Source organism: Chiloscyllium punctatum, chromosome 3 (assembly GCF_047496795.1).
Source record: "Chiloscyllium punctatum isolate Juve2018m chromosome 3, sChiPun1.3, whole genome shotgun sequence".
Lineage (NCBI taxonomy): Eukaryota > Metazoa > Chordata > Chondrichthyes > Orectolobiformes > Hemiscylliidae > Chiloscyllium > Chiloscyllium punctatum.
The window spans coordinates 117,109,001-117,127,275 of NC_092741.1; the positions used below are offsets into that span (position 1 = coordinate 117,109,001).

At 39.4% G+C, this 18,275-nt stretch overlaps 1 protein-coding gene across 2 annotated transcripts in view; it reads left to right on the forward strand.

Moving 5' to 3' along the window:
• Nucleotides 1-18,275, forward strand: part of spast (spastin) — an 81,096-nt gene that overhangs the window by 42,252 nt on the left and 20,569 nt on the right. For both annotated transcript variants that reach the window (XM_072559082.1, XM_072559088.1), the window contains 4 exons: nucleotides 4,595-4,785; nucleotides 9,791-9,930; nucleotides 10,667-10,760; nucleotides 12,268-12,342. In XM_072559082.1, the coding sequence (XP_072415183.1) occupies nucleotides 4,595-4,785; nucleotides 9,791-9,930; nucleotides 10,667-10,760; nucleotides 12,268-12,342 (500 nt within the window). The remainder of the gene's footprint in view (nucleotides 1-4,594; nucleotides 4,786-9,790; nucleotides 9,931-10,666; nucleotides 10,761-12,267; nucleotides 12,343-18,275) is intronic.

Genomic DNA, 18,275 nt, shown 5'->3' on the forward strand with positions numbered 1-18,275 from the left:
TACAATGTTATTAATTAGCCTGTTGAATCAAAAATGTTGCTGTTAAACTTCCAGAAAGTTTCATTAAAGTGAAATTGAAGTCAAGAGACTGTTGGCTAACTGTCAGAAAGGGTAAGGTTTTAAATGTGCTAACACAGCAGTTGTTTCAGAACTCTTCCAACAATGTAAAAATGTCGACATATCTGATGGTTGATATCCTCTGGAGGAGGTGATGGGAAAGGCAAGACCTATTTTAGATGTACAGTGGGGGAGAAAACAATTCAGTACTGTTGTAAACAAGATGAAAATCCTGGTCACCAGAGTTTAAGTAATGCAGGTTTTAATGTTGAACTGAAAAGTCATACAATGATTTTTCTTTTTAAAATTGACCCTGAAGCTGCAATGCTACCACGAGTATGCCTGCTCTATCTCCACTGTTGAAATCCAGAACCACAGTTCATATGGCAGCTTCTTGCCATAAACTCAGATTGCTCACCATTCCTATTCTGCTCCACATTATGTCCATTGCATCCATTACAATTTTTCTTAACTGAGTTATTAGTTCCCTCCCACCTCCCTAATTAAATTTTGTTTTGTTCTGATTTATCATTATCTTACCCCACTTCACATTCACAAGCTCTTCCATATCTGTAGATATACACTCTTCATTGTTTGCTGACTCCATTTTCTAAATTTCTAACATATCTCTAACCTTAAGGTAAGGGGCAGAAAGTTTAGATGGGCCGTAAGGGAATGTTTTTCCAGTGAGGGTGGTGGGTGCGAATTTGGAACTTAGGCCTGTAAATGTTGTAGAGGCAAACACTCTCATAATATCTTAAGTATTTAGATGTGTACTTGTGATGCCAAGGCATACAAAGCTGTCGGCCAAGTGCTGAAAAGTGGGATTGGAACAGTAGGTCATTGTTTTTTGACTCAAACCGACCTGAAGGGTAGAAGGACATTTTTCTGTGCTGTAGACCTCCCTCCTTCCTATTTAGGAAGTCTATGTGTATGAATCTTTTATCAGTATCACTGCATATCCTTAAAATTACTTCTGTCAAAATAAATCACTTCAACTCTATTAAATTCCATCTGCTAACTGCTCATTCTACTACCTTTTCGGCATCCTACTTTAGTTAATTTGTGTCGTCTTTACTGTTCATCCAAGTTTAGTATTGTTAAAAAAATTGAGATTTTGCTCTCTGTCCCAATATTTAAATCATTTGTATACACCATAAAAAGAAATGCATTCGCACAAAGACTGAACCATGGATAATGTTGCTGCCTGTCTCATCCTTTAGTCTGGCAAAACAGTTGTTTGCTACTTTTGTTTTTTTTTGTCCTTAAGCCACTTTTTAATCCAGGCAGACACCGGCCCTTCTTTTCCAAGGGTCTTATTTTAATTATTCAACCTTTTCACTTGTGTACTTTGTTTTCAAAGCCATTTAGAAATATTGCTTTCTGTTAATCAAACTTTACTGTTAATTCATCAAAAACAAATGAGAATGGTCAAGCATAATCTACTTCCTGGAACTGTCTGGCTCTCCTCAAGTAATTCCTACCTTTCCAAATAGCTTTTGATTTTTTTTTTGCCTATTTGTTATTTCTAACGTCTAATTTCTGCTGTTAGATTGACTGGTCTATAGTTATTAGGGATGTCCTTCTATCTTTTCTTCAGAGAATATCACATTTTCCACTGCCCAATCATGTGCTTCCCCCATATCTGGGGAAGCTTAGATTGCGGCAAGTTCTTCCACTATCTCCATTCCCACTTCCTCTTAGCAACCTGGGATTTTAGTCAGATCCACCAGGTTACCCATTCAAAACATAGTCATCTTTTCTGGTTTAGTCTTTCGAGACATTTATCTCTGAAATATAAACTTCCATAGCACGTAGGTGCAGAATTTGGCCATTTGATCCATCCAATCTACTTTGCTGGTTGATCATAGCTGATCTGTTTTTCAATCCCATTCTGCTTTCACCCCATAACCTTTAATCCTCTTAATAGTCCAGAACCTATCTATCTCTGTCTTAAATGTACTTTATGGCTTGGTGTTTGCAGCAAGGAATTCCACAAATGCACTGTTCTCTGAACAAATTCCCCCTCCCCTCAATTCGAATAGGTTGTTCCTTCATTCTGAGGCTGTGCTGTCGAGTCCTAGTCTCTCCTCCTGCTGGAAACAGCTTCCCCTGTCCAGACTATCCAGGCCTCTGTTCTGTAATTTTCAATCGGATCTCTCGTGCCTTTCTCGCTGCTTGCTCTTGCTCCTTCCCCCTTTCGCGCACCATATTCTGAAGTCAACCAAGCACAGACCCAAAGTCCTTAAGATCCTCTTTTGACAAACCCTTCATCCCTGGGATCATTCATGTAAACCTCCTTTGAACCCCTTTCTAAACAATAGTTTGCAGAATGCACTTCTTAGGGAAAAAAAAATACTCATTCAGTATTCAAGAGGAGGCGATGGCCTAGTGATATTATCATTGGACTGTTAGTCCAGAGATCCAGACAGTGTTATGGGGACCTGGTTTCAAATCTTGCCATGCCATTTGGTGGAATTTGAATTCAATAAATATCTGGAATGAAAAATCTAATGACTGTGAATCCATTGTCATTTTTTGAAAAAACCCATCTTGCTCACTAATGTCCTTTTTTAAGGAAAGAAACTACTCTCCTTACCTGCTCTGGTCTGCAGTGACTCCAGACCCACAGTCATGTGGTTGAATCTTATCTGTCCTCTGGGCAATTAGAAATAGGCAGGGTTTGTTGCCTAGCTAGCAATGCCCTCATCCCATGAATGAATAAAGATAAAAGGTATTAGATTCTTGTTCTGCATCTCTACACGGATTACCCTTTTTGTCCTTACACGTTTTTACTCAGCCTCTCTCTTGCAGATTTTGGTTTCTGTTAGGTTGAGTGCCTTTCTATTCTAATTCTCTTTGAACAGTTTTATTTTCTTTCTCAGCTTATTGCATTTGGCCTCATTCTTGCTTCAAAAATTCACCTGACATGTATTTCATTGTTCTCTAACCAGCTCTGATGAAGGGTTAAGCCTGAAACAGTAGCTCTCACTCCCCAGGTGCTGCCCGACCTGCTGTGCTTTTTCCAGCACCACACTTTATTGACTCTCACTCCCTTTCATCCAGCATTGGTTCACTATCATTACCATTGTTAGGATGTATCTAGGTCAAATCTAAAACATCCCCACCTTAAAACCATTTTAACTCAATCCTGTCTCATGCCGTTGATGGTAGCCTACCAACATAGAAATTCCACTTATCGTAGAGTCCCTATAGTTTGGAAGCCGACCATTCGGCCCATCAATTCCCCCCCCCCCCCCCATCCCCACCACCTCTTGCAGAGCATCCAACATACCAACCCTTCCATTCTATAGATGACTTTGCATCGTCAGTCCACCTAACGTGCACATCTTTGGACTCTGGGAGGATACCAGAACATCCATTGATTTGTCTTTGTCCTCTTCTATTATTCATCCAAATGTTGATCACATTATTCTTATACCCCCACAGATAGTTGATGCACTTGGCCCACCTATTTTTCAGCACCTGACCCAGCACTGTCTCCTTCCATATTGAATCGAGAACACACTGATGAAAGAAACTCTCGCTCATATTTCAGAACTTCCACTCACTACTTTATTCTAATATTTCCCAAGTTGGTAATTGTCTGATTTGAAGTACCCTAATATCACCAATCTACAGTTTTTTTGCACCTATGGTACACATTTGTATTGATTGACATTCTTGGGACCAATCCTCTTTTTTTGTTCATGATTTTTGTCCCCCCAGTTTGGTTTAAACAAAAGTTTCTTTTACTTTCTTCAGTATCACATCAGTCAGTTTCCTGTAAGCATCTGGAAGACTCAAGATAATATTAAATATTGATATGAGCTTAATGTATGAGGATACAGATGATTGAAAGCAGATTGATTTATTGCCTGCTCCACTGGCTTATGATGCTGGGCTGCACAATAATTGAGCTGTTGATAGTTAAGCTGTTGTGGTTGGTACACTGTACTTTTGACCATCAATATAGAGATGGTAAGTGTAGTGTAGGTTTGATTAAGGGATTGCTCCAAGATCATTTTCTGGACAAGCCTTCATTAGGCTTCTGGCTGTCAGATACAGCCGTAACTTTGTGGAGCATTCATCGATAGAACATTATCGCTTAGACTTTGCTCATCCTTTTGGCAAACTTTATTTGACTGCCAAGTTTGAGTTGCTTAGCAACTCATTTGGCCATATGCCTCAGGTCTGTGTAGAGCAGATTTTAGCTACATTTTAATTTTTAAAAAACTTGACTGGCTGGGTTACTTTAAAAGGGACAAATGAAAATTTTATATTTGTAAAAATATATGCTGAATTTTTTCACTTTATGAAAGGCAAGAGTATCTCACATCACCATCTACTGCTACAAAACTGTACTGCAATGTTGTTTAGATTTTTAAAAACTGCATCCTGTGAGCAATGAACATTATCACATGCTCTTACTGTAACATTTTGCAGTAGATTGAGTAATTAGATGACTGTGTATATTTAGAATACCTCTGATCATATGGTCTTTGTTCTGACTCCAATTGTCTTTATTTGTCTCTAGAAAGTGGAGCTGTCCCAAAGAAAAAGGATCCTTTGACCCACACGAGTAATTCCCTACCCCGCTCCAAGTACACAGCAAAAATCACTTCCCCAGGGCAACGTGGTCACCAGAGGGCCCAGAGCCATAGTGGAATCTCCAACGGTACTGGAAGTTCACGAATGCCAGCCCAACCCAGTACCTCTACTGCTAAGGTAACAAAACAGAGCATTTGACTTCTCTTTGTCATGCTTATACACACCCATAATACCTGTTCTACTGATTATCTGTCTGATGTGACTTATTAATGAAAGAGACATTGAGGGTAGGCAAGTTTCTAGGGCTTGGGACCCTTCACTGCCTGGCTGCAAAGAACCTTTTTAACCTTGTGTTTGTTATGAGTAGCAGGCAGCTTAACAGAACATTGTACGTGCAAGCTGTAAAGAAGCAGGGGGTGCTGGCTAAAAATACATTTTAGGAAGAACCAGGTTACATCAAACATAAGATGATGAGTTTATACAACATTTAAGTCTGTATTAGATCAGCTTACTTAGTGGGCAACAGGCCCTTCGGGGCAACAAGTCCATACCGACCCGCTGAAGCGCAACCCACCCAGACCCATTCCCCTACATTTACCCCTTCACCTAACACTACAGGCAATTTAGCATGGCCAATTCATCTAACCTGCACATTTTTGGACTGTGGGGGGGAAACCGAAGCACCCGGAGGAAACCCACACAGACGCAGAGAATGTGCAAACTCCACACAGACAGTTGCCTGAGGTGGGAATTGAACCGGGTCTCTGGCGCTTTGAGGCAGCAGTGCTAACCACTGCCACCCATTACTGATCTAAAATAATTTGATTACAGTACAAGTACTACTGACAACAGGTGGAATCAGTAGACCTGATTAAGTAAGGTGACAATAGACATGGGTGACAGTGAAACAGAAGAAACATGGGCTAGGGTGGAGTCACTGTCCTGGATCACTGCATGTGTCATGGTTGGAATGAAATGAGCCATAAACTGGAAGAGGGGGAAAGCTGTGAGCAGATAGAATGGAAAGCATGTGACAGGGTTTTGGCTCTGTCCAGAGAAGTGGGAAATAATTTGTTTACACTTCTGTACTGTATCTAAAGCAATTTTTAAGAGCTTTATTTAATTTATATCAAAGTTAACACTGTTAAAATGGAGCCTCTTTGCACATTCAAAGTCAGTTAAACTTCAGTAGGGTGCTTAGATCCACCCCTATATGTCTTCAAGGATTGGCAAGAACCGAGCCTTAAAATGGTTTGAATGTGGAAACAGTTTGTGTATTTACTCAGCAGCTGGTTTGTCATATATATACTTGTGATGGGTTTTTATGCAAGTTGACTGGGCAATTCACTGTAGTCTTACAAAATATTAAGTCACGAAACCTTTTAAGTCTTTCAAAGCACACTTGGTAAACAACCTTCAAAGTTTTTTGACTTGAACAAAGAAGTTGGCTTTTATTTTAAAATGTTATTATTGTCAATGCTATTTGCTTTCCTCTAGTTTGGCAATTCTCTTTTATGTCAGTAACTTGCTTTAATATTTGACCTTTTAATATTCTGATGCCTTTAACATATTTTAATGAACTATGTAGTCAGTTCAGTTCAATTGTGTGGGCTGTCTTGAATCACAGGAAGAACTATTTGGCCACCCTATTTATTTTGGATTACTAAAAGAGCTTTCTAATTGTCTCCCCCCTCTATCAGCTTGTCAATATATTTAATGCTAATTCTTTTTATATGGATGCTCAAAATGCCATAGGAAATAGACATGGTAAACTTGATAAATCAGAGATACAATGATCACCAGATATAGACCAGCTGGACCACACCCTAGAGTTCCAAGGGAGATAGCTGAAGAGAAAGTGGAGGTATGACTGGTGATGTTTCAGGAATCCCTAGAATCAGGGAGGGTTTCAGACTGGAAAATCACTAATGTAACATCCCTGTTTTAAAAAGGGAGTAATGCAAAAGACAGAAAATTACAGACCAATTAGCCTAACCTGGGTTGTGGTAAGATCCTGGAATCCATTGTGAAGGATGAGATTTCTGAATACTTGGAAGTGTATGGTAAAATAGGGCAAAGTCAACATGGTTTTGTCAAGGGGAGGTGATGCCTGACAAATTTGCTAGAAATCTTTGAGGAAGTAACGCTCAGGTTGGGCCAAGGAGTGCCATTGAATGTTATCTACCTGGACTTCAAGAAGGCCTTTGTCAAGGTGCCACACAGGAGGTTATTGAGTGAGGGAAGGGCCCCATGGTGTTAGAGGCAAGTTGCTGACATGGATAGCAGCTCTGCTATCTGGCAGGAAGCAGAGATTGGGGATAAAAGGGTTCTTCTCAGGATGGCAGCTGGTGACAGGTGTTCTGCAAGGCTCAGTATTGGGGCCACAACTTTATACATTATAAAGTAATGATCTCTAGATGAAGGAACTGAGGGCATTCTAGATGAGTTTGCAGACAATACAAAGATAGGAAGAGAGACAGGTAAAATTGAGGAGGCAGGGCGGTTGCAGAAGGATTTGGATAGGTTAGGAGAGTGGGCAAAGAAATGGCAGATGGAGCACAATGTGGGAAAGTGAGAGGTCACGCATTTTGGTAGGAAGAATAGAGGCATGGACTATTTTCTAATTGGGGATGAAGTTCAGAAATCTGAAGTGCAAAGAGACTTGGGAGAATCCTGGACTAGAACTCCCAAGGCTGAGTCAGTAGTTAGGAAGGCAAGTGTCATTTATTTTGAGAGGACTTGAATGTAAAAGCAGGGATGTACTTCCGAGGTTCTATAAGGCTCTGGTCAGATCACATTGGAGTATTGTGCATAGTTTTGAGCCCCATATATTAGGAAGGATGTACTGGCCTTGGAGCATGTTCAGAGGAGGTCAGCAAGAATGGTTCCAGGAATGAAAAGCTTAACGTATGTTTAACTTTTGAGAACTCTTGGTCAATAAACTATGGAGTTTAGAAGGATGAGAGGGGTCTCTAATTGAAACTTAAAGAATACAGAATGACCTGGACTGAGTAGATGCTGGGAAGATGCTTCCATTGGTAGGAGAGACTAGGACCCGAGGGCACAGCCTTCGAGTAAAGGAAGATTTTTTAGAACGGGGATGAGGGGATTCATTTTCAGCCAGAGTGGTGAATCCATGGAATTCACTATCGCAGAAGGTTGTGGAGGCCAGGTCATTGATTGTATTTAAGACTGAGAGAAGAAGGGTCTTGATTATCAAGGAGTTCAAGGGTTACAGTGAGAAGGTAGTAGAATATGGATGAGAAACCATCAATCATGATTGAATGGCGGAGCAGATTCAGTGGGACGAATGGTCTAATTTCTGCTCCTTTGTCTTGTGGACCTGTGCTGTAGAACATAATGGAAGCAATAAAAGTTTGGTCTGACCTGCTGCGCTTTTCCAGCAACATACTTTCAGCTCTGATCTCCAGTATCTGCAGTCCTCACTTTCTCCTATTTCCCTATTTACTTTTGTTTCATTAGCACATTGGCTGCATTATTCTGTTGCTTCACCTAAAAAAAAATTAATATCGATCAGAAATAATTGAGGCTGCAGCACTACACTAATTGCAGTTTTTCAATCTGAAAATAATTTACTGAATCTGACTCAGTTTCCTTTAATTAGCCAAACCTCTATTCATACTAATATATTGCCACAACACTCTGAACTTCTCTGCAATAACCTTGTACGTAACAATTTATCAAATGCTTTTTGGAAATGCAAATACAGGTACTGGTTCCCTCTTAATCCACCCTTTTAATCTATCTCTTCAAAGAAATTTAGTAAATTTATCAAACACAATTTCTCTTTCATAAAACATGTTGGCTTTCCCTGATTAGTATTGGGTTTGGAAGATGTTACAGACTTGAAGGCAGCTGTGGTTTCTATAGAGAATATTACAAATTCAGTTGATGGTAATACTGGGTAGGTCTAATCCTAGGATGAAACCTGATAAATTGCATTTATTTTCAGTTGTTTACTACAGTGATCAGCCACTGAAACATATTTACACAAGGCTGCAGGTGTTCTTTAACAATCCAGCATAAAAATGGGGGAAATAAATCAAACAGATCTTAAAAAGGTAGAAAGATAGTAACATAAACAGCAAAACAAAGTTTCAACGTTTTCCCTATTACTATTCTTTCGTAGATAGAGTTCCAGAGAACTGTCACCCCTATCTCAGCTGTTCAAGTTTTCCCTAAACTGCCACCTCCCAATTTCTTTCCCTAGGCCTATGGATGCAATTTTACAATTCCTTTTGAGTCTAAAACATTTTTTTAGTTCTAAAACCTTGATTTCTATCGAAACTCTCATGGCTTGGAAACAGTACAAAAGTTAGCAAGTTTTGAGAAAGTTTGTAGCTCAGTTTGAGGTTCTGGATGTAAAATGAACCTTCCAGCCCAGCGAGCAAACCTACATCCACCGTACAAAAGTAAAACACTTCATCTTTAGTGACTGGCACCCCAACTAAAGCTGGGTTCTCCAGTTAGGAAAAAACTGTTTCCCCTTACAATCATAGAATCAGACAGAACAGAAGAGGCCTTTCAGCCCATCAAGTCTGTACTGCCAAAAATATACTTTGTCCCACTTTCCTGCACTAGGCCTGTGGCCTTTAATGTTCTGGCACTTCCGGTGCTCATCCAAGTACTTTTTTAAAGGTTGAGGTTTTTTGCCTCAACGACCCTCCCTTCTGAACTGAACTCTTTCTGATTCTTCTGAAACTGACTCTGAGCCTGCTGTTTAGAAGTCAAATCTAAACTGATGGTTTTCTGATCTGGTGTAAGCTAGGAAGTACAAACATTCCATCTGTTTACGAGTGAGTGTTCTCTCCATCACATGCTTTCTTGGAATTGATACACTTGGGTTATTGTTCCAAATCAGTTCCTGACTTGTTTTAAAACAAAAATATCTTCACAGAACTTACTCACCTCCACCTGCCTCTTTTAAGATCCAAATCCTTATTTCTAAAATATTCATACGTATGCCTTTCATCACCAGAGATGGAGGGTTGTAGGTCTGGTAGGGGCTTTGAGAGAGGGAGGGTTATATGGATGGAGAAGTTTACAAAAACAGTGTGCAGAGCCAGAGAGATTTGCACTTAGCCTGAATCTTTCATTTTTGAAACCGTAACCACTTGCTTCAAGGTTCATTGTCATGTGCTCGAAATTGCACTTTTTGCAGGCTACAAGTACAAAAAGTACCATCAGACCAAACAAACCGACCACTCCTAGTGCAACTCCTCGAAAGAAGATGGACTTGAAAAATTTTCGAAATGTCGATAGTAAGCTGGCAAATGTGATTCTGAATGAAGTTGTGGACAGGTAAATTTGTGTTATGTGTCATTGATATTGGTTGCATTATGCATGCAAGCGGAAAATACAAAACTATTTCCATCAGAGGAATGTTTGATGTTCTCAAAGTTTTGAAAAGTATCTAGCTGTCTTATCTTACTTGTACATCTAATGACAATTAAAACATAGGCTAAGTCTTGTACTTCATATAGTATATAATTTCAGTATAGGGATGCCCCACCAGAGTTGGTGTATTTCAGATAGAATTAAGCCAAGGTCTTGTTCACCTTAAGTAGTTCTAAAGATTCTGTGGTACTCTACAAAGATGATCAGTGATGTTCTAGTCAGTGTTGGTGACACCTGGTATTTTGTACTTTAAAACGCAATTCACGGGATAAAGTTCTGGGCATGCTCAATATTAATTACCCATCACTAGTTGCTGAATTATATCAGTAGGTTTGATGTAAAGAAACTTAGGAACATGTACTGAATCGTGAATCAGAGACAATTGAGGAAAATATTAGCAGTTTTATATATACTGCAAAATCGTAATTCAAAATCGTTTGGTGTTTGAGTTTGGACAGAATTGTGCTGCCTGGTAGTATTAGTGGAAATATTCTGGTAGATGTTTTGGGAGTAAGTGAATCGGTGGAGTTGAGAGAGAAAGAGAGGATGGACCCTGTATTCAAAGGCAATCGTTGGTCAAAGAAAAATGACTGAAGGTGATTGCAGATGAATTGATGGAAGTATAACATCTCTTACTTAGTGCACCATCTGTCCGTTTTGAAGATATTGCTGGGCAAGAGTTGGCAAAACAAGCTTTGCAAGAGATTGTCATTCTTCCATCTCTTAGGCCTGAGGTAAGCAAAGTGCATGCACCTGAAAATCTTTGTGGTATTTGTTGCTCGCTGACTTGCTTTGATTTCATACTTTGAAATTTTAGGTAATTCACGATAGCCCATCTTAAATTTTGACTTGACCCACATGTTCAGAAGCATTTGTAACTAAGTGAGATTCCCTTCGAGGCCAACCTTAGATAAGTTACTATTATTGTGATTTATTTATATTTACCACACGCGTGGTCTTAGAAGTACACTGTATAAGTGGTTTCATGCAGTGGACTCATGCCCATGTGAAACTGAGCTGCAATTGTATAATATCCTATTCTATGGAACGCTTACAGCCTTCAACCATAAGGGGATTGTTTTCAATTGGGGATAGAACATAAAACTAAGGCAGAATGTATACTGAGTTTACTATATGTAATGGGTGATCATGTAGTGAAGAGAAAAAGGTAGTACCCTCTATCCAACAAAAGAAAATGGGTGAAAATTTAAACATTGTTTTAAGTAGTCTTTTGTTCCTTAAAGGGGAAGGGAAATTACTCCATTTGAAGTCTCTACCAAATTTTTATTTATTTTTTAAAAACAAAAGATCCATTTAATCCACTTCTTTGTATTTTCTAATATCCCTGCAGTTTTTTTTCCTGCTTCAATCACTTTTTCCAGTTTTCTTTTTGAAGGTTGTTGTTAAATATCTATTCATGATCCTATTAGTCAGCTGCACGATCATTATCTCTTGGTAACTTTGGTTTTATGTTGAAGGCATTCTCAAAAACTTCCGGTTTTTAAAACAAAATTTTATTTTTTAAAGAATGTTCTCATGTATAATTGCATCGAATGCACAGTATAAGAACAGGCCATTTTGCCTAACCAACTTTACCAATGCTTATGCTCCAAAAGAGCCTCTTCCCACCCCTCTTTGTCGAATCCTAAAAGCATGTCCTTGTTGTCATTTTGACCTTTAATTATTCATCTATATTACTTTTAAATATAATTATACAATTCACGTCAACTACTGTATGTCTTCCACATTCTGAGCACACACTAGGTAAGGAGGTTTCTCCTGAATCTCTTGGAGTTATTAGTGATTATCTTATGTTTATACATGATGATATTCAGTTGGAACTCCAGTAAGATAAGGGATTTCATTGTGTTATGCTACTATGTGTTTTTATTGACTGGGCCCTATCCCTTTTATATTCTGGGCATATTCCAATGACTAAGCATGCAAATAACCTCCTCTTGAGAATCAGTCTTTGTTCTGGTAGTGAAGGGAGTGAAGTGGTTTCCACAATACAATTACGTTTGCTGTGCACGAATCAACTGCCTTGTTTGCCTGCAGTTTAAAATAGTTCAATGACTCCGATGTTTCAAGGATGCTATTTTCATATTATGTTAAAGATTTTTGTTTTCCAATGGAGGTTATTTCATTAATGACCTGTTATTGGACATTTCTAATATGCAAATTGGTTCACTTTTCAGTTTTCTAATCCTGTTTTATTCTCTGCCTTTTTCTTTATGCAAGTTGTTCACTGGACTTAGAGCTCCTGCTCGGGGATTGTTGCTATTTGGCCCACCAGGAAATGGGAAGACAATGCTGGTATGTAAGGTTTATGTGTATGGTATTGTATATCCACAGCCATGATATATCCATGTTATCCTTAATGTATGATCTTTTGTACCATCTATTTCCTGATTTGGTTTAACTTGTAACAAATGCTGTAAGTTTTTAGTATTAAGCCATGCTTCATTGTGTCACACTTTTGTCTTAAGAATCAAAATTGTTGTCAGCATAATCAAGGGTGAACAGCTGCTATTTGTACAATCCAAACACCACAGAATCAAACTTCTATGTTCTCACTCTGCAACTCATAGCCAGCAAAATACATTGAAACTTTAATTGTTTGTGACACCTTTTTGAGCTGATAGAGAGTAGAGGAAGAGCAAAATTACTCCTTCATCTCAGCACAGTAGTGTATGTTGATAGTGCAAAAGATATTTTTCAACTTAATCTATGTATACAAAGCTATATTGAATTTTATAGCTGTTTAATAAAGCTATGACTATAGAAATGAGGCTAATGCAGAAGAGAGAGTGAGTTTGTTTTATACAGTGCCTTCCATGATCTTGGGATATCTGAGTGCTTTGCACCCAAAGAAATATCACTTTTATTTTGTAATTTGGGTACCTCAGGTTCCACAAAGAGCAATGCGATGATAATTGGATAATAATACCTGGTACCAAAATAATACCTTTAGATCTTTTATGTTTACATTACAAGGCAAACTAATGAACATCACTTTTCCATTTGGAAAAAAAAAGATAAATCAACAATTTGCACTTATTCAGTGCTGCACTAGAATCTCTGCTTAAACTTTGTGGCTCAAATTACTGATGTGGAACTTGAAACTACAACCATTTGGACCCCTTCATGTTCCTTGGTGCAAGAATATTTTCAATGAATATTTCTGTTAGAATTGCAGTTGAAGCTCTTGCATAGAAGCCTCATTCTTGCTAAAAGGGTGTTTGAGCTCACCTCATTCTTTTTTATATGGTTAGAATGCCTTCCTTTATATCGTTACACCCACTGCAGTAATGGCTGAAATACATCTTGAAAGATGTACATAATTATCTGAGAGTTATGATGCCATCCATATTTCAGATCATTATGCTTCTGAAACTAGCTATGAAGATAAAATTGTGTTTTAGTTTGTGTAGGGTCTTTGCCAGTGAAAAGGATTTCAGTGGAAATGGCTGCTTATTTGTCATGATTTAACTCGCTGGTTACATGTATCGTGGTGAACTGAAGTAAAGTGTTTTACTTGTGCAACATTTCCAGTTGTGGTTTGGCTTAGTAGGCAGTTCTCTCACCTCTAAGACAGAAAGAAAGGGAGTTGAGCATAGGTACTCCTTGACTGACAACCATCTTCAACTAGGAGAACTGCAGATGCTGGAGAAGTCAGAACCAATAAAGTGTAACACTGCAAAAAGCACAGCAGGTCAGGCAGCATTTGAGGAGCAAGCAAGTCTATGTTTCAGGTATAACCCTTCGTGATGAAGGGTTACGCCCAAAATGTCAACTCTCTTGCTCCTCGGGTGCTGTCTGACCTGCTGTGCTTTTTTCAGTGTTACACTTTATTGACTCCTCCATCCTCAGCTTCTTTGTCAGTGACCTTCCCTCTATTATTAAGTCAGAAGCCGGGATGTTCAACATCATTCACAGTGACTCATACTGAAGCCATCCATGTCCAAATCTAGCAAGGCCAGGGCAATATCCAGATTTGGACTGACATATGGAAACTAATATTCACACCTCACCATGACAAATGGTGACCATCTCCAGCAAGAGAGTCTAACCATCACCTTTTCACTTCACTGAATCCCCCACAATCAACATGAGGGGTTGCTGTTGACCAGAAACTGACTAGGCTAGTCGTACAAATACTGAAGCTACGAGAGCAGTTCAGTGGCTCAGAATCTTGTAACATGTAATTCACCTCCTGACTCCCCAAAGTCTGTCGAACATTTATAGGACACAAGTCAGGAGAGTGATGGAATACTTCCCACTTAGCTGGATGAGTACAGCTCCAAGAAGCTTGACTGCCACTAAGATAAGCAGCCTGCTTAACTGGCATCACATTGATAAACATCCATTTGCCTCCACCATTGTTCAGTAGCAGCATTGCATACCATTTACAAGATGCACTGCAGGAATTCACCAAGGCTGTTTTGGCAGCAACTTTCAAACTATGACCGCAACCACTTAGAAGGACAAGACAGTCGATCCATTGGAACAGCACCACCTGCAAGTTCCCTGAAAAGCCGCTATCCATCCTGACTTGAAAATATATTATAGTTCCTTTTTGATATTCCTGGTTCGAAGTCCTGGACTTGCTTCCATCATAATATTGTGAATGGTCCTACAGCAAATGGATTGCAGCAGTTCAAGAAGGCATCTGTCCTCTACCTTCTGTGTAGAGATATGGAAGATACAAGCAGAAGTGGGCCATTCCACTCCAAGTCTGCTCTGCCATTTGATATGATCATGGCTGATCATCGGGCTCAGTACCTTTTTAATCCTCCCCTCTTTCTATATCCCTTGATTCCTTTAGCCATGAGCTTGATCTACCACCTTGAAAGCACACAATGTTTTGGCCTCCATCACTTTCTCTGGTAGTGAGTTCCACATGCTTACCACACTCTCTCTCTCTGGAGTTTTGATTTCCCAGAGGCATCTGCATCTAGCACAAATGAAGGTGGTAGCAGAGGCAAGTTTGGGGCCCAGTACAAGACCCAGTTGCATCAGCAGCAGCTGAATCAGCGAGATGAGCTAAAGCAGATTCATGGCAGTGACTCAGTCGAGTTTGGTCTGATGAGGTACTCTGCAGCATTGGTGGCATCTGAATTGGCAAGGTCTAGTAAGGACTCAGTTACAAGGGCATCAGTGGAGGCGAAAGAGTGGCAACTTTTATTCCACTGGAACAGCGAAGCATGGCAGAGCACTTAACAAGAAGGACACAATCAAGAAGTTGAATATGTTTTTTCTTTATTTCTTTAATTTCCTGTCTTTTGTATTCCATGTTTTGGTTTATTTTTGTGTTTATAGATGGCACCAGAGAGTGGTGACACTATACAAGACTTTTTCACTTTTATAACAAAATACATGTGACAATAAATATATCAGATCAAATAAAAATGATGGACACCAGCATCTTCCCAACTGCAGACATCAGATTTGTTGTACTTCCCTATTTTCTCTTTCCCCTCTTTATTTTTTTTAAATAGTGGGGTTACATGAGCTACCCTCCAATCTGTGGGAACTATTCTGGAGTCTGAAGATTGCAAAGAACCACCAATGCATCCACTATTACTAGGGTCACTTCCTTAAATACACTGACCTCTGGATTATCAGGCCCTGGGAGTTTATCAGCCTTCAATCCCATCAATTTCTCCAACACTTTTTTTTTTCCTCTATGAATACAGATTTGCTTCAGTTCCTCCCTCTCCCTAAACCCTGTGTATCGCATAATCCCTAGTATGTTATTTGTTTTCATAAAGGAAAACACAGAAGCAAAATATGAATTTCGTTTGTCAGCTGTTTTTGTTTCCTACTATAAATTCTCCCATTCCTGACTGTAATGGACCTATATTAATTTTCACCAACCTTTTTCTCTTTAGATACCTATAAAAAATTTTAGTCAGTGCTTATGTTCCCCACAACCTTATACTCGTACTGTTTTCCCCCTCTTAATCAATCCCTTGGTCCTTTTTTTTTCGCTGACTTCTAAACTGTTTCCATTCCTTGGGGTTTTTTTTTTGTTGCCCAATTTTATAGATTAGTTTTAGATACAAAAACATCTGACTTCTCTCGCACCCTTGTTTGGCTATTGTTCTCTTTGCACTCTTGTGCTGGACAATAATAAAACAACTTGCCCATTCGCTCTTTGAATGTTTGTCATTACCAGTCCACTGAGATTCCTTTTCAAATCTGACCTTTCCCAATCTGCCATCGCCAACTAAAATGCTTTACACCATCACAGATTGCCTTATGAAGACTTGCGACCCTAGTCTCAGAATCAACTATCTCTCCATCTTGGTGAAGAATACTCTCCTGGTCACTCATCCCCAAGAGGTGTCTCAACTGCATTCACAGTAATTCACTTCTTACTGCAAAACACCCATTTGAATATGGCCTGTTCTCTAGTTGCTTCCTCAACATGTTGGTCCAGAAAACAATCCTGTATGCACTGTGTGAATTCCTCCACCGTGGTATTGTGACTAATTTGATTCACACATCAATAGGCGGATTAAAGTTGCCCATAATTACAGATCTTCCTTTCCTGCATCCATCTGTGATTCCTATTTAATGCAATTTCCAGCATCATTGCAGTTTGGTGGTCTGTATGCTACCTCCATTCATGTTTTTGTCCTCTTGATATTTCTGAACCGTACCCTTACAGATTCTACATTGTCTGACATATCTTTCCTCAATATTGTGTTTATACCATCTTTAACCAGTAATGCAACTCTGCTACATTTTCCTTTCTGTCCTTCCTAACTATCCTAGGGTGTCATTTACCATACCACAACTGTATAATCTGAGGCAACTAGGGTTTGGCAACTAATGCTGGCCCAGCTAGTGATGCCCATATTCCATAAATTAATATGAAAACAGAACTTGGCTAACACTATCAGTCATAGTTCCATTAGTAGCTCACTCACCTCTATCAGAGTGTTACAGTTCTAGCCCCACTCAAAAGCTTGAGCACAGAAATTGAGGCTCAAGGTGATACTCTGAGAAATTGCAATGTGGTGGTGTTATCTTTCAGATGAGGCATTAAACTGAAGTATTATCAGCCTACTTGGTGAATGTGAAAAATCGTGGTGCTGATTTTGAAGAGGCAGTTATCCCTGGTGTTCTGGCCAACATTTATCCATCAGTCAGCAACACAGAAAAGAGAGATCTGATTATCATGTTGCTATTTGTGGCAGGTTGTTGATTAGTGCTCAGCAGCCATATTTCCTACATTACAGTAGTGACTACACTTCCAAAAGCAATTAATTAGTTATAAAACACTTCTGTGAAGTCTGGTCGTAAAGTGCAATTTAATGCAAGATTATCCATCTGGAACACTGTATTGGAGTGAGCTCCTGTAACACACCTTTTGAAACAGTTACTGTATTAAAGACACCATATTAGTGCATCTTGCTGTTCTTGGAAAATAACTTGCTTCCTGGTATTCTGCCTCAATGTTTCTCTGTTCAGAAGTATCATAACATGTACATTATTGCAACAACAGCACAGGGATAGGTCCTTCAGCCCAGTATGTCTGTACTGACCATGATTTCATTCTAAACTAATCCCATCTGCCTGCACATGGTCTGTATCTCTCTATTCCATGCCTGTTCATGTCTAAATGCCACTTAAACATTGCTACTGTAACTGGTTCTGTCATCTCCCCAGGCAGAGGGTTCAAGACACTTGCCACCCTTTGTTCAAAAAGAAATTCCACTTCCTTTGGTCATTTCTTCCTTTTTAAACTTTTACCCCCTCTCACCTTTTAAATGTGCTGCTGCCTTTCTTCCTCCCCCCGGCAACCCCTTGCCCAGTATCCAGTTTTCCTGCACCTCCAGTGCTGCCTGACCACCTATGCTTTTCCAGCGACACACTCCACTCTGATCTCCAGCATCTGCAGATCTCACCGTCTCCTAATTTTGTATCCAACTTGCTGACTCACTGTCAGTCCTATGTGACTTAATTTTCTGGGCAAGGCTACCCTAAGAGGCCTTGTAAAATGCTTTAGTGAAGTCGATGTAGACTACATCCTCTGCCCTACCCTCAACAATCATCTTTGTTATTTCCTCTAAATACACTATTAAACTTGAGCGACTAGACCTCCTTTCACAAAGCCATGATGACTATCCTTAATAGGTCAATTCCTCTCCAAATGTGAGTAAATCCTGTCCCTAAGAATTTTCTCCAATTTTCCTATAACTGATATAAGGTTTATCGACCTAGAAGTTTCCTGGATT